General features: G+C 42.4%; 2 protein-coding genes across 2 annotated transcripts in view; one reads left to right on the top strand and one right to left on the bottom strand.

The window, feature by feature from the left end:
* LOC132895054 (multidrug and toxin extrusion protein 1-like) overlaps nt 1-26,759 on the top strand; it is a 73,756-nt gene extending 46,997 nt beyond the window's left edge. The window contains exons 11-17 of the mRNA XM_060935232.1: nt 11,911-12,019; nt 13,072-13,147; nt 13,244-13,313; nt 22,518-22,650; nt 22,840-22,934; nt 23,094-23,228; nt 26,412-26,759. Of these exons, the coding sequence (XP_060791215.1) occupies nt 11,911-12,019; nt 13,072-13,147; nt 13,244-13,313; nt 22,518-22,650; nt 22,840-22,934; nt 23,094-23,228; nt 26,412-26,759 (966 nt within the window). The remainder of the gene's footprint in view (nt 1-11,910; nt 12,020-13,071; nt 13,148-13,243; nt 13,314-22,517; nt 22,651-22,839; nt 22,935-23,093; nt 23,229-26,411) is intronic.
* On the bottom strand, nt 1,447-7,954 carry LOC132895759 (uncharacterized). Its single transcript, XM_060936595.1, has 2 exons — nt 7,360-7,954; nt 1,447-1,900 (listed from the first exon to the last, which is right to left on the bottom strand). Exons 1-2 carry the CDS (start codon nt 7,952-7,954, stop codon nt 1,893-1,895), a joined length of 603 nt encoding a protein of 200 aa, XP_060792578.1. The 3' UTR covers nt 1,447-1,892.
* Nucleotides 26,760-27,718: the final 959 nt, after the last annotated feature.

The following is a 27,718-nucleotide window of genomic DNA, read 5'->3' as shown; positions in this document are numbered from 1 at the left end:
GAGGATGTGCTTTAGTCCTCTTTGACAGAAGTGTGCTAACATCTTCTTCGACTCACGTCTTCTCCCACTTCTATGTGGGTTTGATGGATTTTACAAGTTTCTTTTATTCCATACTGCGCAGTTGCTCACTCCTTGTCCAGACAGACCTTTCTCTCTTCAGTCTATTCAAATCTGACTCGGTCCTTGAGTCAGCAAGACAATTCTGGCTGATTGAACCAGATGATGGTTGAGGTCGCATCTCTGTGGCTCCATAATTTATTCTGAATATGAACATGATTCCAGCCCTGTGATGACCTGGCAACTTGTCCAGGGTGTACCCCGCCTTTCGCCCGTAGTCAGCTGGGATAGGCTCCAGCTTGCCTGCGACCCTGTAGAACAGGATAAAGTGGCTAGAGATAATGAGATGAGATGAGAACATGATTCCACCATTTTAAGTTCTTGAATCATTCAATTTTTTGCTAATGTGACTTGTTTTAGAAACGGAGAGTGTGCAGACCTTTTAAATATTCATTCAAACACCCATGTATCCCACAAGTAATCTATCTGAAGTGATTTAAGTTTGAATCGCCTTCATTTCGGGCTTTCTTTTTCCTTCCACCTCTATGTCCTTCAGTCTGCAACCAACATACTCCTCCTCTCTCCTCATCACATGACCATACTGCTGCAACCTCCTTTCCTGTACTTTCTCTTATATCTTCCCCACTTTTGTTATCCCTGTAATTCTTTCATTTCTAATCCTGTCCCTCCTCGTCACTTCCATACACGTCAACCTATACGGAATGTCCGTATTTTATACGGATTTGATTCAATAAACGTAGTATACGGGTGTACAAATAAAAGTTATACAGATTCTTTAAAAAAACTTCAATATTTATTTAGAGCTATAATCAATTCCCACGATGATAAAAGAGCGCATAACATTTACAAACGTACTGTACACCACAGAAAGCACAAACAGCCAGTAAGGAGTCTTATGAAATCGTGCGTTATCTTGTGGTAGCGAGACTTCGTTCCACTTCTGATCATGCGCACACCGCATTGCAAGAATCCCGCCAACCGGGAAGTAACATTTTGTTTGAAACGCGTATTTCCACCTGAGCGACTTTCAGTAGCGACTGAAAAGATTCTGAATGGGCACTCTGGCAAGATCAACACAGACACTTGCTGTGACATGCAGCCTAGTGAGGTATTGGTGTGAGAGTGCTAAAAAAAAAGCTGTCATGGAGTACAAATCAGAACATTTATTCTGTCCTCAACGTGTGTATGCGTCTATACACGAATTGACAGATAGCGAACAAACTTCCAAGAGAAAGTCAGAGGCTGGAGTAAGATTGAAATGTCTTTACTGTTGTCATCATTCTCTTGAACAGATTTCTTTGTAAAACTGAAATTATACAAAACAATAAATTACTAGATGCAATTTAAGTAACATAATATATGCCCAACATGAAATGATTCAGGTAACAGCTACAATATTACAAATCTCACATTCCAGTGATGTGTTAATAGCTGTATATGGCTTGCAAATAATGTACACCAAATTCACCAGTTTACACAAACACAAGAGAAGTGCTTACATATATGCAACCGAAAACAATCAAATGACTATTAAACTGAAAAGCTGTATTTGCTCATAGCTTGTTAACATTAGTAGTCTCAGCATATACTGCATATAAACTGGGTATTCAAATGTAACACACTAAAAATACACCATATAGCACTTATATGTTGTTATAATTAGTTGTAAATTGCAAATGTACTCACAAGCGATGCTTTCCTGGACACAAATGAGGGATGGAAAGTAAGATAGCTGTGGCTGCACTCTGGTCACATGTAATTTGTCAACTACAGGGTTTCCCTCTTTATTTTCCCTGGGCTATGACTTGACTGCATCACATGACTAAAACAACCAATGAAAAGAAACAGCTAGTAGAAATTAAGAAAGAGTGTGTTACCCATAAACAACCACCAGGTGGAGAAATACCCAACTAAATACAAAGTTATACAAAGCATGACACTCCCTGCCTGGTATTGATTAAATACCATTATCTGAATAACTAGAACATGTCTAACAATAACAACCAACTCAGTCTGTATCCGCAGCACTTTTCAGAAAGACGGTCTCAGAGACAGGTCTTAAGAAAGTCTTTGCTGATCCAGATTTGGTGACCTTCAGTTCGACCTTTCTGACCTTTCCATCTTGGTCAGGGAATGTCCTGGTCACCAGAGCCATGGGCCACTCATTCCATCTTGCCTGGTTATCCTTAAGCAGAACCAGGTCACCTTTCTTGAGGTTAGGCCATAAGTTCTGCCACTTGCTACGGCTTTGAAGTGTAGGAAGGTACTCCCGTCTCCACCTATTCCAAAAGGTGTTAGCTAAATGCTGCACCTGTCTCCACTGTTGGCGATAGAGGTCTTTGCTATCAAAGATCCCTGGAGGAGGAAGATGAATACACCCCTTTTGTGTCAGTAGTGAAGCAGGGGTCAAGAGGAAGGGCAAATCCGGGTCTGAAGGGATAGGTGCAAGGGGCCTGGCGTTAATGATCGCAGTGACCTCTGCCATTAAAGTAGACAACACCTCATGAGTTAGACGTGAAGAGCTGGTTTGCTTGAGCATAGAGTCCAGTATACGTCTAGAAATGCCAATCATTCGCTCCCAAACTCCCCCCATGTGGGAGGAATGAGGAGGGTTAAAGACCCAAGAGCAGCCTTCTTCACCCAAGTACTTCCTCACATTCAGCTCTTCAGGATCAGTGAGGAACATATGCAACTCTTTGCAGGCACCTGTGAAGTTAGTTCCACAGTCAGAGCGGATTTGCTTAACAGGTCCTCGCAAAGCAAAGAATCGTCGTAAAGCATTAATAAAACTCGATGTATCCATTGCTTCAATGAGTTCTATGTGCACTGCACGTGTGCTCATGCATGTGAATAGTACAGCCCACCTTTTGCTGTTAGCTTGACCCCCGTGGGTTCGTCTTGTAGTGACTGTCCAAGGACCAAACACATCAAGTCCCACGTAAGTAAAAGGTGGTTCAGTACTCAAACGATCTGGGGGTAAATCTGCCATCTTCTGTTCAACAGTTCTCCCACGAAGTTTCTTGCACACAACACATTTGTGAAGAGTACTGTTGATGCATTTCTTAGCTCCGATAATCCAGAATCCTGCCATGCGGACAGACCCTTCTGTGAAAATACGACCTTGATGTTTGACCTTTTCATGGTAATGCCTCACAAGCAGCTTTGCAAGGTGACTATGGCCTGGAATGATGAAGGGAAACTTTTCCTTTGTGTTGAGTGTGCTACGGTATGTTCAAGTCTACCTCCTATTCTCAGAAGACCGTCTTCATCCACACAGGGGCTCAAGCTTCTCAGAGGACCGTCCTTTGCAATGTCCTTGCCGGCAGTCAAGCAGGTAAACTCTTTGCTGTCTCTCTTTGTACACACTTGATTATGAGAGATTGTGCCTTTGACAGTTGTTCTGCCATATGGGGCTCTTTGCACTGATAACTGCTTCCGCAGTCCTTATGCTTCACTTTGGTTGTACTCCTTCGGGACTGAAGAATGCGCATCAAAGAGGTTATGGCTTGTACCAGGGATTTCCAGGATGAGAACTGCTCAAAGCGATGAGATCCCAGATCAGATGGCGGAAGAGAAAGTGCAGTGACATAAGAACGTACTTCAGTGTCAGAATCTGGATCAATAAGTTCATATGACCCCTCTTCTGAAGTAGGCACACCTTCTGGTAAGGACAGGAATGGAGGTCCTGTAAGCCATGTCGTGTTGGCTAGCTCAGCTGCAGGTACAGATCGAGTAGCATGATCTGCTGGATTTTGGGTAGTACAGACATAGCGCCATTGTTCGGGTTTGGTGGACTTCCTAATTCTCTGTATTCTATTGCAAACGTAAACATAGAACCATCTGGTTTGATTATATATGTACCCCAAGACAACCTTGCTATCTGTGTAGAATCGCAACATGTATATAATAATGTCCAACTCGCTCTCTATCAGCTCTGCCATTTCCACTCCCAATACAGCTGCGCTCAGCTCTAACCTTGGGACAGTGAGGGCATTCATAGGTGCTAGTTTTGCCTTTCCCAGGACAAATCCCACATGGCTCTCTCCATCACAACTGATGACTTTCAGGTAGGCTACAGCAGCGATGGCCTTCACAGAGGCATCTGAGAAGATGTGGAGCTCCTTCCTTTTAGCAGTTGTAAGGGTGGCAGTGGTATAAGCTCTTGGTATTGTGAACTCACTCAGGTCTTGTAAGGAGTCTTTCCACATCCTCCATTCCTCCTTTTCCTCTGGAAGAGGGCTGTCCCAGTCGAGAGTTTCACTGCTGGTCAATTCTCGCAGCAAGGATTTCCCTTGAATAGTGACTGGTGCAGCAAGTCCAAGGGGGTCAAACAGACTATTCACGGTGGCTAGAACACCTCTATGTGTGAAGGGTTTCTCAGTGGCTGCCACTTTGAAGGTGAAGGAGTCATGTTTCAGATTCCAACTAAGCCCTAAGCTTCGCTGAATGACTGTTGAATTATCAAAGTCCAAGTTCTGTAGACCCTTTGCATGGTCTTCTGGCAAGAAGGCTTCCAAAACAACAGGGTCATTTGATGCGATCTTATGGAGACGCAAGTTGGAAGCAGAAAGCATCTCTTGTGTCCTCTGCAGCAGGCAAATAGCATCAGCAGCTGACTGAACTGACGCAAGACCATCATCAACATAGAAGTCACGCTGTACAAAGTGTTTAGCATCCATGCCATATTCACTTGCTCCATGTTGTGCTGCACGGCAAATCCCATAAATGGCTACTGCAGGTGATGGACTGTTGCTGAATATGTGAACCTTCATTCTATACTCGACAATCTCTTTGTTGGGATCGTTGTCTCTGAACCAGAGAAAGTGAAGAAAATCTCGATGATCTTCTCTCACTGTAAAACTGTGAAACATCTGTTCGATGTCTGCTATCACAGCCACTGCTTCTCTCCGGAAGCGCAACAAAACTCCCAGTAAGCTGTTGTTCAGATCCGGGCCAGTAAGTAAAACATCATTTAAAGAGATGCCATGATGCTCAGCACTGGAGTCGAAGACGACTCGGATCTGATTTGGCTTTTGAGGATGGTAAAACACCAAAGATGGGCAAGTACCATCGCTCGTCTCCCTCTGGCAGCGAGGATGCTAACTCTGCCTGATTGTTATCAAAAATCTTTTGCATGAAGTTGAAAAGGTGAGATTTCATCTCAGGCTTTCTTTCTAGGGTGCAACAAAGAGAGGTGAGGTGACTGAGAGACTGCTCTCGATTATTCGGGAGCCGTCGCCGTGGGGATCGAAATGGAAGGGGCGCTACCCAGCTGTTCGTGTCATCTATAAACATTTCTTTGTCCATGAGCTCCAGAAAAAGCCTGTCTTCAATAGAGAGACCAACCTTTTCATCATCTTTGGTTCTCTCAAAGACTGTGTTGCCGAAGTTATTAGCATTATGGATGGGGATGTTATGTGCAAGACTAAGGTGAGAAGTGCAGTGCTGTGTTTTAGTGCTAAGCTTCTCCTTGACTTGAAGACGATTAGGGCATGGACTGAGGAGAGATGGACGTCCATTTTCAAGCACATTAGTTCGGAAGGAAGACACAGCCACTGGCTTATGAGCTGGGCCCAAACAGACATTACCTACAATAACCCATCCTAGGTCTAATCTTTGGGCATAGGGGGCACTATGAGGACCATTACGTTGCTCTCTGACTTTATGAACCTGTAGGATGTCTCGTCCCAGAAGTAGAAGTATCTGTGCTTCTGGATCTAGGTGTGGTATCCTGTGAGCAATAGACTTCAGGTGAGGGTGATGCTGTGCAACCACTGGAGTAGGAATTTCCGATCGGTCGTCTGGCATATGGTTGCACTCGATGAGTGCGGGAAGCATCACACTCATCATTCCATCCAATGACTCTGCTATAAACCCTATGGCTCTTCTCCCAGATGTTTCAGTGACTCCTGCACATGTGCGAAGAGTGTATGGGGAATCTAATCCTCTAATTTGGAAGAAGTCAAAGAATTCAGACCTAGCCAGGGACCTGTTACTCTGGTCATCTAGAATAACTTAGATCTTGGTGGCTTGGTCTGGGCGTATCTTGGGATATACCTTCACCAGACAGATCTTAGAACAGGATCTGGGCCCTTTACCTTCATCACAGACATCTGTGCACTTGGACATGACTGCTGGCTGGGGTGTCTCTCCTTCTCCCTCCCCGCCATGCTCTGAGGCAGGATCAATTATGTTCCATGGGGGTGGTCCAGGGTGAAGTGCTGCAAGGTGACTATTACTCTCACATTCCCTGCACTTCAAGACTGCCTTACAATTCTTTGCCAGGTACATGGTGGAAGAGCAACACTTAAAACAGATACCGTTCTCTTTGAGAAATGCTTTACGCTCTTCAAGTGGCTTGCTCCGAAAGCCTCTACACTTTTTTAGAGGGTGAGGTTTGTGGTGGATGGGGCATTGTTTGTCAATGTCACTCTGTTTGCTGTTTCCATTGTCTGACTGAGAAACTGGCTGATGCGATGCAACTTCAGTTTTGTGGCCAGAGACATGACTTCTGACGTAACCTGATTTCTTTTCCCATCGTTCAGGCTTCGTTGAACCTGTGGAGAACTTACAGGGACTGTTTGTTGAAGCTGTGGGCACTGTTGAGAGAGTAAAACTTGGGTCATTTCTTCTGCGTGCTTCACTACATATAAAGTTTGTAAAGAATGTGAATGGAGGGAAGGGGACACCATTCTGCTCTTTGTATTGAGAGCCTTGGGCTAACCACCTCTCTTGAAGGCTTAGTGGCAACTTCTCAACAATAGGGTTGACACCTCTGGCAGTGTCCAGGTACGAGAGCCCAGGCAAGTAGCCTTCAGATTTGGCAGATTCTAACTCTCTTAAGAGATCGCCCAGTTCCCTAAGCTTTAAAAGGATCTTTGTGACTGATTTTAGGAATGTTGTCCAACCTCTCAAAGAGAGCTTTCTCAATTACTTCCGGGGAGCCATAGCACTCTTCTAAGCGATCCCAGGCCATTTTTAAGCCTATGGTAGGGTTGGCAACATGCACTGAACGGATCCTCATAACATATCCTGAAGACTGAGGTCCTAACCACTTTAAGATGTCAAGCTCCTCACTGGCAGTCAAGTATAGTCCTTGAATAGCATTAAGGAATGAGGATTTCCACGCCCAGTAATTTTCTGGGCGATCACTGAATTTTGTGAGACCAGAATTCACAAGCTCTTGGCGTGCCAGGTACCTTGCAACATCACCCATACCAGTCCTGTCATCAGTATGTGGCTGTAATGAGCCTCTGTTTAAAGGGGAAGTGTGCAGCTTACCAATGGGAAGTGAGTCAGGAGGTTGGCGACGAGCTGTCCGTGTCATCCTCTCAAACTGCTTTGTTACATGAAGGTTGTTCATGGATGAAGGCTGGAAGGCTGTCAGATCTGGTTGAACTTCAGATTTGCTGAGTGGCTGTAGAGACAGTGTATATGGTTGATGTACAGGGAGTTCTGCACCACCGTGGTGCGATTGGGAGTATTGGTCAACATAGTCACGAGTACGTTGAATGGCGACAGAAACTACGTCATGATTACTCCTACTGCCCTGTCCAATCCCAATCTCTGCTGCTGCCTCAAGAACTTTAGCCTCTGCTAAGGCTGCTGCAACCTCTTTCTCATGCTCCAATGCTAATAACTCAGCTGCTATACGTGCTTCTTCTATCTTCAGATCGGCTTCTCTTTGAACAAAGATGGCACGTGCACGTGCAGCTTCTGCTTTAGCACGAGCCCTGGCTGCTGCTCTGCTAGCAGAAGAGGATGAAGAGGCTGATGAATTGGAATACTGTGATCTAACTTCATATGCAGGGTCTTGTACTGTGACACCACCATCAGTGGACAATCGTTCCAATCCAGCTTCACTGGTGTGTGACATCATGAATTGCAGCCCTCCTTATTTTTTCCAGTTGCTTTTGTGTCCGTGTGAAAAGGCACCTTTTTACTATTCTGTCCTCAACGTGTGTATGCGTCTATACACGAATTGACAGATAGCGAACAAACTTCCAAGAGAAAGTCAGAGGCTGGAGTAAGATTGAAATGTCTTTACTGTTGTCATCATTCTCTTGAACAGATTTCTTTGTAAAACTGAAATTATACAAAACAATAATTACTAGATGCAATTTAAGTAACGTAATATATGCCCAACATGAAATTATTCAAGTAACAGCTACAATATTACAAATGTCACATTCCAGTGATGTGTTAATAGCTGTATATGGCTTGCAAATAACGTACACCAAATTCACCAGTTTACACAAACACAAGAGAAGTACTTACATATATGCAACCGAAAACAATCAAATGACTATTAAACTGAAAAGCTGTATTTGCTCATAGCTTGTTAACATTAGTAGTCTCAGCATATACTGCATATAAACTGGGTATTCAAATGTAACACACTAAAAATACACCATATAGCACTTATATGTTGTTATAATTAGTTGTAAATTGCAAATGTACTCACAAGCGATGCTTTCCTGGACACAAATGAGGGATGGAAAGTAAGATAGCTGTGGCTGCACTCTGGTCACATGTAATTTGTCAACTACAGGGTTTCCCTCTTTATTTTCCCTGGGCTATGACTTGACTGCATCACATGACTAAAACAACCAATGAAAAGAAACAGCTAGTAGAAATTAAGAAAGAGTGTGTTACCCATAAACAACCACCAGGTGGAGAAATACCCAACTAAATACAAAGTTATACAAAGCATGACAACATTAGAGTGACACTTTGTGTTTTTGTCAAACATTGGAGCTTTGTATTCATTCTGAAGGTTTATTGTTATTAATATTGAATAAAAAATAACTTGGATATATCATTGTTAATTATCATTCAAATTTTAGGTAAATTATTTTAATTTGCATCTTATAAGGATTTTATAAGGGAAATACAGATTTTGGAGGTTGGTTATACAGGTTTGATTGACCAAAGGTTGACATGTATGCACTTCGCACATCCACCTCAGTATCCACATTTCTGTGGTACAGCTTCTTCTCATGAACCTTCTTTACAGGCCATGTTTCTGCTGAATACAGCGTCGCTGGTCTAACCACTGACGTGTACGCTTGTCCTTTCACTCTCGCACTTATTCTCCAGTCAAACAACACTCCTGACACTCGTTTCCAATTTCTCCAATTTCCAATTTCTGATCTGAACAGACATTAATTAATAGAGAAAGCAAGGCTTTATAAGAAAGGCCAGGATGCCAAAACATTCATCTATCCTGTGAAGATGACATTTCTACAGCCAGTTGTATATTTAACAGTTACTCCATGAAATCAAGTCGTACATGAGCTGATAGCCAACGAGGTGCATAACACCAAGTTGTCTATAACCCATGTACGACGAGATTGAGTGGAATAACTATTTTATTCTATCCACATTCACTGGATTTTTGAGAAAGAGTATTTTTATTTTTAGCAAATTCGATAAATAAAAACTTTATACAAAACGTCGGACAAAATCATTTCCGCTTTGAATGTAAACAAACCAGCAAAATGACAGGAGCAATTTGTGAAAAAATGCAATAATAATTATTCTGGGGGGGGGGGGGGGGGGGGGGGGGGGGGGGGGGATACATTCTTACCATCAAATACTTTCATTCCATATTTTGTTTGTTGTTTTTTTTTGGGGGGGGCCTTCTTCTTTAGGTTTTTTTTTTTGGCAGTTGGTAAACCAACTTAAAGGTGCATTACTGCCCCCTACTGGGCTGGAGTGTGGAACAGGAGATATTGGGGGAAAAAACAAACCAACAAAAAACTATATTCTTTTAGCTATTTCTGTTTCTTTTAAATACTTGATAATTTTTTGGGTTTTGTTTTCGAGTAGAGTTTTTATTTCGTCCTCACTTGGTTCAGCAATATGCTCTGCCATTTTATTTTTCTCTACTCACGGTATATGAGCTGATATCCTAGTAGTAGAGTAGCCAATCAGAGCATGCCATTGGTCATATCCAGTGAATGTGGATAGAATAGATACCAGTGGCGGCTGGTAGTCTTTCAAACAGGGGAGGCTGGTCGGTTACGATATTTCCAGATTTTAAAAGAAAAAAGAAAAAACACACCAATTTTGCCCATACTCTTGCCTCTGATCTGGCTGATTGTTGGCAGGGTCACAAACTGTGAAATAACAGGTTCTTTTGGCCCATTAGCCTACTGTCCAATATACATGATGGTGGTGTTGGGGGGGTATATTTTAACATTTTATATTTTAAAATTGTGGCATGTGGCATGTTGTTTAAAAATTGATCATTATTGAAAGCAGCTCTTTGTCAGGAACCTCAGCAGTAACAGCAGAGTGTTCTGGAATAGGCACAAGCACTGACCTTGGGGAGCCAAACATAGAGCTGGGTGCCACACATTTCATTCAAACACACTTTCCCTATATTTTACTTATTTTGACTGAGAAATGTTTTATTGACAATTTTGATAACCCTTCACTTTTAATCCAGGTCTGTTGTGTGAAATGTTCTCGGCTGTGTTTTTGTTTAAAAATGTTTTCCAAATTGTAGCTGTGTTTAATTCATATCCAGAAAAATATATATTCCAATATAATATACTCAGCATAAACATTTTAAATAGATTCTATATTTTTGGTCCATCCATGACATATTACTAAAGTAGCCTATTTACTGTTGTTGATGTGGGTCACTTGCTGTTAGCCAATTCACTTTTTCGTACCAGGAGAGCTGAAAGGAACGAGTATTATTCCCTACCTTTTTCACCAAGTCAATTTGAGGCGTTGGTCTACCCTGCTCTTTAATTTTAATTTTTTCCTCGAAAGGAAGACTGGCAAATGGCTTCGCCAAAATTAAATCAGCAATGCTTGGCATCCGTGCGCAGCTTTCTTGCTAGCTGACTAGCCCCCTCAAGTTCAAGTTCAGTCACTCAAATAAACGAAATTTCTGGAACTAAGGTAGCAAACTTGACAACACTATATTTACACTTTATTTACAATGAAAATATATACAAACTAAAAAAGCTGGTAGAAACCGTATGTAATGAATGAAATCGAAATGTAAGCTGATCTCTTACAATACACCACAGCACTTGCGAATCCGCATGGGACTGAACTGAGATTCACCGCTGCCTGTCTATATTTGAAACGAGCTGTCAATCAAAGAAAATATCCGGCCGCTTTCACCAATCACCAGTCTCCTCGCGGAAACTGCCATGTCACTCCCACTGTGAGGCTGGGAGTCCATAGGCGGGCGTTTTCGCAGTATTTGTCCAATAACCGTCTTGCATTTTGAGATTGAAAAGCGCATAGCTCCCAAATGCCATTGAAGTCCACTGAGGCTGGGAGTCCGTGAGATTCCGTGGGTGGGCGTTTTTGCAGTATTTGTCCAATAATCGTCTTGCATTTTGATATTGAAAGCGCATAGCTCCCAAATGCCATTGAAGTCCACTGAGGCTGGGCTGCATCGCGCTGTCACGAGGGGGAAAAACTCACGCACACATTAGGCGAACTGGGGAAAGTTATAACGGAATGATTTCGCACTGTAGTTGGGTTGAGCACATATATTTCTATGATTCTGGATCTGAAATAGCAATGTTATAAGGTCGGCTATAACATAAGCCTAGCGCAATTCATCCTACACAATGTTCATCATTTTTAGAGGAGGCTGAGCCTCCCTCGTTGTCTTAGAGCAATCGCCCATGATAGATACATATATACAGCCAGATTTCATGTTTATTTATGATGTTTGGTTAACTTGTGGTGTGACCAGCAGGCATTCATTTCGACATCTAATCAAAGATTCCAAGAACCAGCAAAAAGAATCTCAGAGTTTTTGTGAACATGTGTTCTTAATGGATATTTATTTTTTAGTTTCCTCTAGGTGTCCACACAGCAGCGTGTGTTCGAGTGGGCAATGCTTTAGGGGCAGGAGACACGTCTAGAGCCCTGATCACCAGTAAAGTGGCCCTGTTGGTCTCAGGTTAGAGAGACGGAGACACGTCTGTCATATCACGAGCCTGCCTACAAACACAGACAGGTGACAAATTAAAGGAAAAAACAAACCCAAGCATATGCCTAGAATATGACTTACATTTATATTTTTATCCTCTACAAACCATTTAGCAATCCCTGATGAATGGGGCAGAGTCATCCTTTAAGAGACCACTCCCACTTCTATGGTGATAGACATGTTTCTTTATCAGATGAAGGTGATGAGACAGGATTGATTTGCAGTGACTGTTCACTCTACGTGGACACAAACCACACTAGAAAGAAGCCCACAGGATCACAGACACATTTTTCCTTTAATTCATCACCCTTTTGTATTGTGATACTGTAAAGTCTACACTGTACATGTTAATAATAGCTTCTAGATGATTTGATTTGACATACATTTCTGTGCAAAACTCTTAGGCACATGGAAAGAAATGCTGTAGACCAAAAAATGGCTTCAAAAATAATGAAATGAAATGTTTCAATATAAAAAAATACTATAAACAGTAAACACTAAGCCATAATAAATGAAAAAGTCAATATTTGATATGAGACAAAATTCCCTTTGTTTAAAAAAATAATAGTAGTCTGAGGTCCAGTGAGTGCAGTTTGATAAGGAAATGATCTGTAGGTTTTCCTGAGCATTTTACAGAACCAGCCACAGTTCTTCTGGACACTTTGACTGTCACACTCGCTTCTTCATTTTGCACCAAAACCCAGTAGCCTTCATTATGTTTTCTTTTTTAATCTGAAACGTGCTCTCTTATGGAATATACTGCTCAGAAATATTACAATCTTTTTTTTCTGTAACATTTAATTTTGTGCTGGAAAAAAATACGAACATTTGGAACTCTAAAATGTTTTTGTACTGACTCGATAATCTATAGCAAAGTTTGTATGGGAAAAAAATAGGGGGGCTATGACTTTTGCACAGTACTGTATATTATGGTAAAACTCTGCGTGGTCGTAATTTACTGTATGTGACATCTTTGTTTCTTTGTGCCTAATATGTCATACATCTTGTGTTCTCGAATTAAGGAGTTTTAGCACTATTACAGGGGATTGTCCTCAGTTCTACAAAATCAGTCTTGGGCTTCATCTTTACCAGTGATAAGTAAGTCTGATTTGTCATTTAAGAAACACAACAGCATTGGACGATTCTCATACACTCTCATTCTCACAATGCTGTTCTCCTGCTTTTGTTCTCCAGAGCCATTGCTAAGATTGTGTCCGAAAATTTGACCGTCTATACTTTCTCACAGTTTGTCGATGGCCTTGTGGTGAGTTTTCATTTGCATGTGTAACTTCAAAATGAACAAGATCAACTGTGAGCTACTGCTCACTTACGTATCCCCTGCACTCGCTTATATCAGAATGCAAGCAATCGAAGGAACAGGACACTTATTATGAATGTTGATGTCAACAAATAATTAACCTTGAGACGAGTCAGTAAAGAGCAGTGTCTCTCCCCAGGGATTTCAAACAGCATCCTGGTCAACTGTCATTTTGAAATAGCATTTTGCTTCTTGAAACAGCGTCAAAATCCACGCTATGTTTCGTAAATACATTCAGTTGGTAAACAGGAAATCGATGTAGGACAGACCTGAAAATGGTATACACGGTATAGAACCCCAAGCTGAAGCTCGGTATCAAATATCAAGCAGTTGTGATTTGTAGTTGCTGAGAAAAGTGTCATGAAAATTTTGTAAATCCACGCTATACGTTTTGTAAATGCATTCAGTCGGTAAACAGGAAGTTGATGTGCGACAGGCCTGAAAACGGTATACACGGTACAGAACCCCAAGCTGAAGTTTGGTACAAGTACCAAGTGGCTATGATTTGTGGTTGCTGAGAAAAAGGGGGTTTCAGACAGATGGAGATACAGAGATACGGACAGAGGTAAACCAGTATACCCCCCCTCCTTTGGAGTGGGGGTATAAAAATGAAAAAGTACAGTGTCATATGATATACAGTATGCCATTTGCAATTAAGTATAAAGATATCATAAATACAGTATCTTGCTTGATTTGTACTACATTTATACTTTGAGCTTATAGTTGAAAAAGTTTTACAACCCCGATTCCAAAAAAGTTGGGACAAAGTACAAATTGTAAATAAAAACGGAATGCAATGATGTGGAAGTTTCAAAATTCCATATTTTATTCAGAATAGAACATAGATGACATATCAAATGTTTAAACTGAGAAAATGTATCATTTTAAAGAGAAAAATTAGGTGATTTTAAATTTCATGACAACAACACATCTCAAAAAAGTTGGGACAAGGCCATGTTTACCACTGTGAGACATCCCCTTTTCTCTTTACAACAGTCTGTAAACGTCTGGGGACTGAGGAGACAAGTTGCTCAAGTTTAGGGATAGGAATGTTCACCCATTCTTGTCTAATGTAGGATTCTAGTTGCTCAACTGTCTTAAGTCTTTTTTGTCGTATCTTCCGTTTTATGATGCGCCAAATGTTTTCTATGGGTGAAAGATCTGGACTGCAGGCTGGCCAGTTCAGTACCCGGACCCTTCTTCTACGCAGCCATGATGCTGTAATTGATGCAGTATGTGGTTTGGCATTGTCATGTTGGAAAATGCAAGGTCTTCCCTGAAAGAGACGTCGTCTGGATGGGAGCATATGTTGCTCTAGAACCTGGATATACCTTTCAGCATTGATGGTGTCTTTCCAGATGTGTAAGCTGCCCATGCCACACGCACTAATGCAACCCCATACCATCAGAGATGCAGGCTTTTGAGCTGAGCGCTAATAACAACTTGGGTCGTCCTTCTCCTCTTTAGTCCGAATGACACGGCGTCCCTGATTTCCATAAAGAACTTCAAATTTTGATTCGTCTGACCACAGAACAGTTTTCCACTTTGCCACAGTCCATTTTAAATGAGCCTTGGCCCAGAGAAGACGTCTGCGCTTCTGGATCATGTTTAAATATGGCTTCTTCTTTGAACTATAGAGTTTTAGTTGGCAACGGTGGATGGCACGGTGAATTGTGTTCACAGATAATGTTCTCTGGAAATATTCCTGGGCCCATTTTGTGATTTCCAATACAGAAGCATGCCTGTATGTGATGCAGTGCCGTCTAAGGGCCCGAAGATCACGGGCACCCAGTATGGTTTTCCGGCCTTGACCCTTACGCACAGAGATTCTTCCAGATTCTCTGAATCTTTTGATGATATTATGCACTGTAGATGATGATATGTTCAAACTCTTTGCAATTTTACACTGTCAAACTTGCTCCACTATTTGTCGGCGCAGGATTAGGGGGATTGGTGATCCTCTTCCCATCTTTACTTCTGAGAGCTGCTGCCACTCCAAGATGCTCTTTTTATACCCAGTCATGTTAATGACCTATTGCCAATTGACCTAATGAGTTGCAATTTGGTCCTCCAGCTGTTCCTTTTTTGTACCTTTAACTTTTCCAGCCTCTTATTGCCCCTGTCCCAACTTTTTTGAGATGTGTTACTGTCATGAAATTTCAAATGAGCCAATATTTGGCATGAAATTTCAAAATGTCTCACTTTCGACATTTGATATGTTGTCTATGTTCTATTGTGAATACAATATCAGTTTTTGAGATTTGTAAATTATTGCATTCCGTTTTTATTTACAATTTGTTCTTTGTCCCAACTTTTTTGGAATCGGGGTTGTAATTAGTTTTGAGATGTTCCTGATGTATGAAGAGTACAAAATACAAGGAAGTATCATTCCAGTACACTACAACCCTGCTATAACAAATTATTTTACTACGAACTTTTGCATATAACAAACTTAGTTCATGTCCCCCACCTTTAATAATAATGAGTTGGCGTCTTCAAAAAAAAAAAATCACTGAGCCATGTGCTTCTCTTCCCCCCAGAGATAAACAGCCAGAGTGCCAGTGATGCAGTAGCTCACACGGCCGTACCATAAGAAACCAGACACGTTTATAATTAGCTAAGTTGTTCTTCATGAGTACAATTAGGAGAATTTGATCTTCCAAACAAAACAATCAGAATCAAAATCCATTGAAAACTCAGGGAGGAGGAGGAGCGATTTTTGTGAATTGTGGACAAATGGATGACGGATGCCACTTGATGGCAATACAGCCGGTGAGCTAATAAGTAATCAAGTCTGCAGTCAAGTTAAAAATACATGTTAATGCCATAGGCTATTTGTTGTCAATCACTAACAATTATCGAAACCGGAGATCACTGACTTCAAAATAGCCCTTAAAAGGACTTTATTTTATGAGCTAAAAACAGTTTTACCCGAGTCTTTATAAGTATTGTTCTGACCGTTGCCAGGATGCGCGCGCAGCCTGGACACAGAAACAATGGCGCTGCCCATAGACCGGCATTATGAGCTGTCAGATTATGCAAAACAATTGTCGTTACAAGATCGAGAATGCTACATAAATAAGTTAACTCTAACAAGTGGACATCGCCTACCGGATCCGTATTTAATTAAAGAGTGGACGGACGACGTTAGTAAGTTTTACTCTGACACCTGAAGGCAGTCATACTATTTACAAAAAAATGTCAAACTCAAAAAAAAAAACTATTTACAAAAGTAGCCTGCCATCAACATTCTGGTTACAGCGAGACTACAACTTGATTAACAATGGGACATTCATATTCATTTTGTTTTAATCAAATTATGCCAGTGATGTGATGGCAATGTGGCTTTAGCTACAACAGCAAATACCAATACTAAACAGCAATTTGCAGGAGGTAATGGCATGAAAGGAATGATAGTGTAAAGAGTGCAGCTAAGAGAAATCAGAGCTGCGTAAAAAGCGAGAGGCAAAGACCAGAAATGAAACTGAAGGGGGCGGGAGCTAGGTTAGAGCAGTCAACGTAAGTTGGCATTTAGAGTGAGGGCACACAATTTTACCTTTCCATCCTTGCTTTAAAATTGTGATTTTCGGCATACACAAATAATGACGGCACAAAATCTGGACTGCTTGAGTCAAGCGAGACCTCTCCTACAAACAAAATTGCATGCAAAGCTAAGTTAACATGCTAACAATATTCATTACATTGTGTAACTATGACCCAGCTAATCAGACAAACGTTACCAAAGTATTTTGCTACATCAATAAACGAAGACTAGAAAGAATAAAAAAGAAAGATTTAATAAATGGCCTGATCTTACCTGTGATGAAGTGGGCGCTGCAAACCCACGCATTTTTGATGGTGCTTTCATCCCAGTCTACACGTTTGATGGCTTGTAGCCATAGACGTCGGCGATTTTTTTGGAATGGGTGAGATCCTGCTGGAATTCTGTACATTTTAACCCCATCACTGCTACGATTCTGACACCCGACCACACAACAACTAGGCATTTCTTCCAAATATTTCTTCTCGTCACTACCGTCGCTGAGTCTTTTTTGGGTCCAGGCTGCGCGCGCAATTTCCTCTTACGTATGAATGACGTTTACTGCGAAGGGGTCTATAGATGGATGGAATCGCTGGGAGAGTTTTATTTAAAAACACGCAAGCAAACAGATCCAATTCACTGATCAAATATCAGAGTTGAGAAAGGGGGAATGGTCAAGTGAGGCGTGGATGGGATATCAAAGGCAGAGATAAAGGGCAAAATACAAAACCAGAATATTAACACAGTGGTACAAAAGGCTTGGTAATGTGAGACACAAGCTACAGCATGTATACTTTACAAAGTCTGTGTGTATTGAGAGTCGTTATAAGCATGTGCTGTGATTGCACTCTAATCCGGAACAGGTGCATGGTAATTAGTCCTAATGGTGCTGTGTGCATGTACATGAGTAGCAGTTTGGTGCACTGCTGCACACATACAGACATGACCCCATCGAAGACAAGCTTCATATTCTGGAGCGTCTGAAGTGTGGTGAGAAAGCAATGAATTAGTCTAAAGATTACGGTATCCCGAAAAATTCAATTTCAACTTTTAAAGAAAAAGAGAAAGACCTCCGAGACTTCATTCATAACTGCAATCAACGTGATGGGCTGAAAAGAAAGAAGATGCAGCAAGCAAATGACGGCGAGCGTGACTTATTTCCTTTACTTCGTAAATATGTAAGTGAATTAAGAGTAAATATAAATTAAACACACTCGGTTTTGTTTGATAGAGTGAGTGTTTGGTGTGAGAAGTGGCTCCATTTCAGTATTACAAACTTTTTGGTTTAATGAACTATTTGGACGTCCCTAAGGAGTTCATTATCACGGAGTTGAAGTGTATTTGACGCCGTATTTGGCTTGAGGACTTTCTCAGACGTTGCTGCTATCGGTAGCATTATACATCCCTCCCAGCTCCAATAACAACAGGAGTGAAGCACTGAATGAATTCTATCAGCACATCAGTGAGCAGCAGACAGCCCACCCAGATGCCTTCCTCATCCTGGCTGGGGATTTCAATCATGCAAACCCCAAGAGCGTGTTTCCAAAACTCTATGGACATATCAACTTTCCCACATGTGGAAACAATACTCTGGACAATGTTTACACCATGCATAATGACGCCTACAAAGCCCTACCCCTCCCCCACCTTGGGGCCTCAGATTACTCCACTGTTATGCTAATGCCAGCATACAGGCCGCTGGTTAAAGTCACCAAACCAGCTACAAAGCAGGTACATGTGTGGCCAGAGGGGTCCTCAGAGGCACTCCAGGACTGTTTTTCCACCACTGACTGGAGCATGTTCAGACAGGCGGCCACCTACAACAACATCACAGATCTACAGGAGTACACGGAGACCGTCACTGCCTATCAGAAGCCATGGCTGACAGGGGAAGTCCACAGGCTCCTGTGGGCTCGGAACGCTGCCTTCAGAGCTGGGGACGAGGTGGGCCTGAGGACAGCTAGGGCCAACCTGTCACGAGGCATCAGGGTGGCCAAGAGAGTGTATTCCAGGTACATTGTGACTATTTCAATGACAGCAGAGACACCAGGAACCTGTGGCGGGGGATTCAGACCATCACAGACTACAAGCCCTCGCTGCAGACCTGTGACAACTCCACGTCTCTGCTGAATCAGTTGAACGACTTCTTCGCTCGCTTTGAGGCAGACAACAGCACCACGGCACAGAAGACCCCACCACCTCCTGGTGACCAGGTGTTGACACTGTCCCCAAACAGCGTGAGGAGAGCTCTCAGGACGACAAATGCATGAAAAGCCCCGGGTCCTGATAACATTCCTGGTCGTGTCCTGAGAGACTGTGCCGAGGAGCTCACAGATGTCTTTACAGACATCTTCAACATCTTGTTGAGCCAGGCTGTTGTCCCCACATGCCTCAAAACCACCACCATCATCCCGGTCCCGAAGAAGCCGTCTCCCTCCTGCTTCAATGACTACCGCCCTGTCGCACTCACTCCCATCCTCATGAAGTGCTTCAGGTGGCTAGTCATGCGGCATATCAAATCTGCCCTCCCCCCCGCCCTGGACCCTTTCCAGTTTGCATATCAGTCCAACCGTTCGACCGATGACGCCATCTCCACTGCCCTCCACTCAGCCCTCACCCACCTGGAGACAAAAGACTCATATGTCAGAATGCTATTCATAGACTTTAGCTCAGCATTCAACACAATCATTCCTCAGCAGCTCATTCATAAACTGGACCAGCTGGGACTCAACACTTCCCTGTGCAACTGGCTGCTGGACTTCCTGACGGGGAGACCACAGGCTGTACGGGTCGGCAGCAACTCCTCCAGCACCATCACATTGAACATGGGGGCCCCCCAAGGATGTGTGCTGAGCCCCCTCCTCTTCACTCTGCTGACCCACGACTGCACACCAACATCCAGCTCCAATCTCTTCATTAAGTTTGCAGACGACACGTCTGTGGTGGGTCTCATCAACAATAGCGATGAGACAATCTACAGGAGTGAGGTGAGCCACTTGGCCATGTGGTGCAAGGACGACAATCTCCGCCTGAACATGGAGAAGACAAAGGAGATTGTTGTGAACTTCAGGAGAGCACACACCCAGCGTGCTCCACTATCTATCGACGGTGCTGCAGTGGAGAGGGTGAGCAGCACCAAGTTTCTGGGTGTGCACATCTCTAAAGACCTGTCCTGGAGCAACAACACTGCATCACTGGCCAAAAAAGCCCAACAGCATCTGTACTTCCTCCGCAAACTGAGGAGAGCAAGAGTCCCGGCCCCCATCATGCACACATTCTACAGAGGCACCATCAAGAACATCCTGACCAGCTGCATCACTGTGTGGTACGGCACCTGCACCGTGTCCTGCTGCAAGACTCTGCAGCGCATCGTGAGAGCAGCTGAGAGGATCATTGGTGTCTCTTTCCCTTCTCTAATGGATATTTATAACTCCCACCTCACCCGCAAAGCCATCAGGATTGCAGGTGACCCCACCCACCCATCTCACAGCCTCTTCAGTCTGCTGCCATTGGGGAGGAAACTGCGGAGTCTCCGGGCCAAAACCAACAGGCTCAAGAACAGTTACTTTCACCAGGCGGTCAGGAGGCTCAACTCCCTCCCTGTTCTGCCACTCCTCCCCCCTCTGGCTTCTGCCAAAGATTCTGCTCGCACATACCCCTGCCCCCCCTTCAGCATCTGACATGTCACCCTCACAGTCCCCCCCCTCAACACACACACACACACACACACACACACACACACTCTCAATGTTCATTAACACACTGAACTCAGGGACTGCATATTTCACTTTACCTCGCTCATTTGCACTATTCTGGACTACCTCACCTTAACAGCCATTAGTTTATTGTTTATACTGCTTATTTCATGTTTACCTGCTATACCTCAAGTGTCCTTGTCTGTTTATTTGCACCAATTTACGTGTGTGTGTGCGCGCGAGTGTTTAGTCTATGTCTAGTTCTTATCTAGAGTGTTTATACTGTTTATATAATTTGTTTGAGTGTTTAGTCTGTCTAGTTCTTATCTAGAGTGTTTATACTGTTTATATCATTTGTTTGAGTGTTTAGTCTGTCTAGTTCCTATCTAGAGTGTTTATACTGTTTATATTGTTTGTTTTTTCAATTATTCTATTTTTATTTATTGCATTGCATGTTTGCACCGTGGGTCAGAGAGGACTGAAATTTCATCTCTGCTGTATGTCGAGCATGTATAGCATATTTGACAATAAAGTTGACTTGAGTTGCTAAGCATTTGGAGTTTGACTTTCAACATTCAACATTAAAAACTTTCTTCCACCTGTAATTTGAACATCCTGATTTTATGGTAATTTTGAGCTCATCTGGATGAGCTTATGCGATCATGCGTTGTTCATCCGTTGTTGTCCATCATTGTCTGTCCACAATTTACAAAAAGCGCTACTCCTCCTGCTGGATTGATCAGATTTCTATCAAACTCACACACAATGTTTTCCAGGTGGGTGTGCATAAAAGTTGTCAAGATGGTGGTGCCACCTGTCATATTTACGATTTTATGGGTGTCTGAAATTTTTGGGTGACTCGTCAGATTAAACATTACTCTTCGTAAACTGCTGGGACATTTTCACTGAAACTCACCCAGAAGACTCTAAAGACATATTCCAACAAGATTTTTTCACCAGGTGGCGCCACCTGCCATTGATGAGGCTACACAGGGGTCATATGCAGTTTCACAAAAAACACTACTCCTCCTACAGGATTGATCAGATTTTGATCAAACTCATATGGAATGTTCCCCAGGTTGATATGTGTAAAAGTTGTCAAGACGGTGGCGCCACCTGTTATATTTATGATTTTATGGGCATTTGAAAAATTTGGGTGACTTGTCACTCGCACCAAACACTACTGTTCATAAGCTGCTGGGACATTTTCACTGAAACTCACCCAGAAGACTCTAAAGACATATTCCAACAAGATTTTTTCACCAGGTGGCGCCACCTGCCATTGATGAGGCTACACAGGGGTCATATGCAGTTTCACAAAAACCACTACTCCTCCTACAGGATTGATCAGATTTTGATCAAACTCATATGGAATGTTCCCCAGGTTGATATGTGTAAAAGTTGTCAAGACGGTGGCGCCACCTGTTATATTTATGATTTTATGGGCATTTGAAAAATTTGGGTGACTTGTCACTCGCACCAAACACTACTGTTCATAAGCTGCTGGGACGTTTTCACTAAAACTCACCCAGAAGACTCTAAAGACATATTCCAACAAGAATTGTTCACCAGGTGGCGCTACCTGTCATGGATGTGGCTACACAGGGGTCATATGCAATTTCACAAAAATCACTCCTCCTCCTACAGGATTGATCAGATTTGAAACTCATACTCAACAACAGTGGCTGGTATGAGCTCCAGCCTCATTGAGGCAATTTTTGAAGCAATGCCACAATGTATAATACTTTAATAGCATCTCATTCCTTTAAGAATGATTAGACTTTAATATCCCTTTATTATATGCCTGAATTCTTTCTTTAACTAAGTATTTACGATCTTGTAAATGTAAAATGTATGATGTTTGTCTTTGTAAATATTTACCACTAGAATTTTCTGGTGCTTTATTCGATCTAGTGTGTGAGCTCTGGGATCCTTCTGGGTTCAGGGAATCAGAAGATAGCAGCCATAGCCAACCTGGTCTCTTACTACTGTATCGGACTTCCTTTGGGAATATTACTCATGTTTGCTGCCAAGCTGAGGATTCTCGGTAATCATATTTCCATCCTACGCTACGATGTTCTCCCAGGTTCTCTTTCCAATCCCAAAAGAAGTATCATGTTAATTAAAATGAGTTCAGATCAGATATTAAAAAGAATTCTAAACCAGTGCTTCACATGTTTGTCAAAGTCGTACTTCCTGAAGAAACTTTTTGTTTTTGTCTTCCTCGAATTCTCAGGTCTGACACTTAGTCTCTTGGTCTGCGTCGTCATCCAAGCTTGCTTTTTCATCACTGTCATCTTTAAACTCGATTGGCAAAAACTGACAGTGAAGGTAAGGCTCTAATGCACGGAGCTGAAGAGATAAAGCGGTATAGACTGTTGACTGTAATGCTGGAGCTCCATTTATCACTGTTATCCTTCATGCCCAGCAGCTTTATTCTGATATAGAGCTCAAACTTGCCATTAGCTGCTTTCTATGCTTTACCTTCAGGCCCAGAGACGTGCTGGAAAAACTGGGAAAGTGGATTGTGTAGGACAGAAGACACATCTTGGCGTCCCAATCATGGACAACATGATTCCTGAAGGACCAGATACCCGTGAGCAAATACCTGCTGGAGGAACTTCGGTGAGACGCTCCTGATCATTTACACTCCAATAATAATAATAAGAAGACATGGTCATCACTATCCTCTGCCACAAGCCTTTTTTGAAGACCTCTGAACACTTATGACCTTATACGACCATTGCTTTAATATTGACTTATGATGTTGTAAGCGCTGTGACACATTCATAAAACGCTACCCAGCTTTTTTCAGTAGTATGAGCACGCAAAGTTTCATTGATGTAGCTTATATAGTTTCTGAGAAAACTTGTCCAGATTGAAACGGACGGATGGATGGACAGACTCCATTCCTATATCCCCCTTTGCACTTCGTGGCAGGGGATTATTATTATTATTATTATTATTATTATTATTATTATTATTACATGAAGCAGAGGAAGAGGAGAATGTTATTCTTAAGCTCCTTTCAGGGTATATCAGGATACTGACACTGTACACAGATATCACACAAGTCATAAAAAGCATTTAATAATATTCAGAAAATGAAAATAAAGGAAAAATAAGACAGACAGTAAACAGATAAGAAAATTAAGAAGTAAAAGGTACAATACATTTGATGTCCAGGTGACACCAAGAGTCTGAGACCATCATGAAAATCTGCTTTTTTTTTTTTTTAGAATTTTATAAATTAAAAAATAAATTATCAATATCTTGCATATTCAATATTCAGCACTATTTCTAGGTTATTATTTAAATTTAAGCAAATTTTTTTAAAAACTGATTTTTTTCTCAAGTCGTTTCTCTTCTACTGAAGCACATGTTCAGATGAGACTCTAATAGATTTGATCCAACATGGATCATTAGGTTTTACACAAACTTAGAATCCATGCAGAGCTCAACTGTGTTCTGTCATTAAAGCAAAAGCTGGATGTTCCTAAATAATAAGAAATTGAATGATACTTGAATAACAAGACCGTCAATGATGGCGTAGCTCACTCTGACCCAAATCTGGGTAGAAGTTATATGCACCCTAGGACCCCTACCTTCATGCCAGAAAGAATCAAAATTGGTGAAGAATTGAGGGAGAAGAAGTGATTTGTGTGGAAACTGCTCGTTAGGGATTGATTAATTACTCCATATCTTCATTATTAATTGCAATTATGCAAATTTGGGTAGAAGCTATATGCACCCCGGGCAGACCGACCTTCCTGCCAAAAAGAATAAAAATCGGTGAAGAATTGAGAGAGAAGAAGTGATTTTCGTGAAATGTCAACGATGCCGGACAGACGCCAGATGATGGCATAAACTCATTGCCCATCAGCCGAATGAGCTAATAATGGAGGCACAGGCTTGGAAATGCAAAGGAGAGTGTTGCATACAGTGGTGTTTGAAAGTTTGTGGACCCTTTACTGGAAATGTTTAGTTGCAGTTATTGCTGCACAAGGGGGTCACACCAGATACTGAAAGCAAAGGTTAACATACTTTTGCCACTCACAGATATGTAATATTGGATCATTTTCCTCAATAAATAAATGACCAAGTATAATATTTTGTCTCATTTGTTTAACTGGGTTCTCTTTATATACTTTTCGGACTTGTATGAAAATCTGATGATATTTTAGGTCATATTTATGCAGAAATATAGAAAATTTTAAAGGGTTCACAAACTTTCAAGCACCACTGGCGTTTTGGGTTCATCTCTACCCATCCATCCATTATCTGTAACCACTTATCTTGTGCAGGGTTGCGGGCGAGCTGGAGCCCATCCCAGCTGACTATGGGTGAGAGGCGGGGTACACCCTGAACAAGTCACCAGATCATCGCAGGGCTGACACATAGAGACAAACAACCATTCACATCTACAGTCAATTAAGAGCCACCAATTAGCCTAACCTGCATGTCTTTGGACTGTGGGGGAAACCGAAACACCCGGAGGAAACCCACGCAGACACAGGGAGAACATGCAAACTCCACATAGAAAGGCCCCCGTCGGCCACTGGGCTTGAACCCAGAACCTTCTTGCAGTGAGGTGACAGTGCTAACCACTACACTATCGTGTCGCCTCATCTCTATCCAAAAGCTCTATTTCCTATGATGTGGTGTGGTGTTTTAGAGCTGTAGTCAACATTGACATTGCCAAATCCAAGACAAGTCCAAGACCTGGACTAGCTGAGATCGACTCAAGACTGAGTTTTAAGGCTTTTAATTAAGGTCAAGTCAAGATCAAGTCCAAATAAAAGCAAAGCAGAGTCAAGACTGAGGTTTACTTTAGCCAAACTAATAGATTTAATGATATGTGACCACGACAAGACAAAACAAACATCGTTTTTATAATTCTTGGTCAAGACCAAGACCACACTCTCAGAAAACAAAGTACATTGTTGGATTTTTAGCAGTACAGCGGCTTGTCCTGGGGCAGTACCCTCTAAAGTACTTATTTGTGCTATTTATATACTGATTGAGAACATATATGTACCTTTTTGACCCTATAAATGTCCACATAGTTACCCTGAAGCCCAATAATGAGCCCTAGGGTGTACATCAGTGTAGACTGGACCTTGGGGGACAGAAATGGACTCCTACTGTACCCCAATTTTTTACAGTGCATATTTAGAGAAACCACCACCAAAGACTGAGTCAAATCCAAATCAATACAGAAAATGAATCAAGACCATACTTGAATCGTACAGCCCCAGCACAGAGATTGGAAGAAGAACAGAGAGCATAACTGACATCAATGACTGTTCTTTAAAGTTTAATAGTTTGACAGGTGGGGTGGCATGGTGGTGCAGTGGTTAGCACTGTCACCTCACAACAAGAAGGTTCTGGGTTTGAGTCCAGCGGTGACAGGGGCCTTTCTTTGTGGAGTTTGCGTGTTCTCCCTGTGTCTGTGTGGGTTTCCTCCGGGTGCTCCGGTTTCCCCCACAGTCCAAAGACATGCAGGTTAGGTTAAATGGTGGCTCTAAATTGACTGTAGGTGTGAATGTGAATGGTTGTTTGTCTCTGTGTCAGCCCTGTGATGACCTGGCGACTTGTCCAGGGTGTACCCTGCCTCTTGCCCATAGTCAGCTGAGATAGGCTCCAGCTCGCCTGCCACCCTGTACAGGATAAGTGGTTATGGATAATGAATGGATGGAGTTTGAGAGGGAAAAATTAAAACACTGAATGCTACTGCAGTTTCTGTCTTGCTATTATTTTGAAAAGCCAAAACATTATAACTCATCCATTTCCTTCATTCTCCTTTAGGTATCCTCAGTAAACATTTGCTCTAAACCAAGTACCTACGCTCCAGTGAACACCAAAGAACTGACAAAGAGTGCGAATGCTCAGGATGAAGTGGAGGACCGTGAAGCAGGAGAAGTCCAACACAAAGCCCTGCTCTCGGTCCCACAGTTAGTGCTGAGGAGAGGATTGGCTGTCCTGGCTGCAGTTCTGCTGTTGGCCGCCAGTGTTGTGGTTCACCTCACATGCCCACTACCACAGCCATTTGTCCAATTTAAGAGCAACCTCACCACGGACTGGGGGAACCACACCAACCCTACCGCCTTCCCCAACTCTACAACTACTAACTACCCAACAGTGAGACCAATCTAAATCCCAATGCTTCAGATGCATGAGACACCAAAACAAGCAGTGTGCACAGGTATCGCTGTGGGATTAGTCCAGCTGCCAAACACCAAATTAGCAATGAACCACTTCCTAACCTCAACATTACTGTACAAATGCAGGTTAAGAAACTGTTCAGAGGAATGGATTAACCCTTAAACATGAATTGAAAGCATTTCACACTTCATTTTCATTCTTTTTTTTTTGGGGGGGGGAATAAATGCTTTATTTCAGTCAAGATTGCAGTGGATCCCATCCAAGATGGGATTATTTACACTGTGGGGCAATTTTGCATAGCAAGTCCACATACAGGCATGGTTTTTGAGGGTTGGGACCTATGTCTTGGGCAGAACATGTAAAAATCCACTCAGGATTGAACCAGGTACCCTGGAGTTGTTAGGCAGGACTGCTCCCTACTGCATCAATGTGTTGCCCCAGTACAGTTTCATATGCTGTGAAACGATTGCAGATCTAATTTTATAGTATTAATGTAAAAGTTGGGTGGTGGAGTGGTTAGCACTGTTACCTCACAGCAAGAAAGGTCTGGGTTTGAGCCCCATGGCCGACTGGGGCCTTTCTGTTTGGAGTTTCTACATTCTCCTCGTGCCTGTGTGGGTTTCCTCTGGGAGCTCTGGTTTCCCCCACAGTCCAAAGACATGCAGTTCAATTAGCTACCCTAAATTGCCCATAGGTGTGTGAGTGAGTGTGAATGGCTGTCTGTCTCGCTGTGTTGGCCCTGTAATGGATTGGCGACCTGTCCAGGGTGAGCCCCGCCTCTTACCCGATGTCAGCCGGGATTGGCTCCAGCTTCCCCACGTATAGAAAATGAGTGAATGTAAAAGTTGCAAATTATGCGTGAGGTTATGCTTGAGGTAGTTGTATTCTCATAGCGTGACACAGCTATATATGTGTGTGTTTGTAAATGTTTCCAATAAGACAGTCTCAAG

Source organism: Neoarius graeffei, chromosome 12, assembly GCF_027579695.1.
Source record: "Neoarius graeffei isolate fNeoGra1 chromosome 12, fNeoGra1.pri, whole genome shotgun sequence".
Taxonomy (NCBI): domain Eukaryota; kingdom Metazoa; phylum Chordata; class Actinopteri; order Siluriformes; family Ariidae; genus Neoarius; species Neoarius graeffei.
Note: the sequence above shows the minus strand (reverse complement) of the source record. Positions and strands in the feature narration are given on the sequence as shown.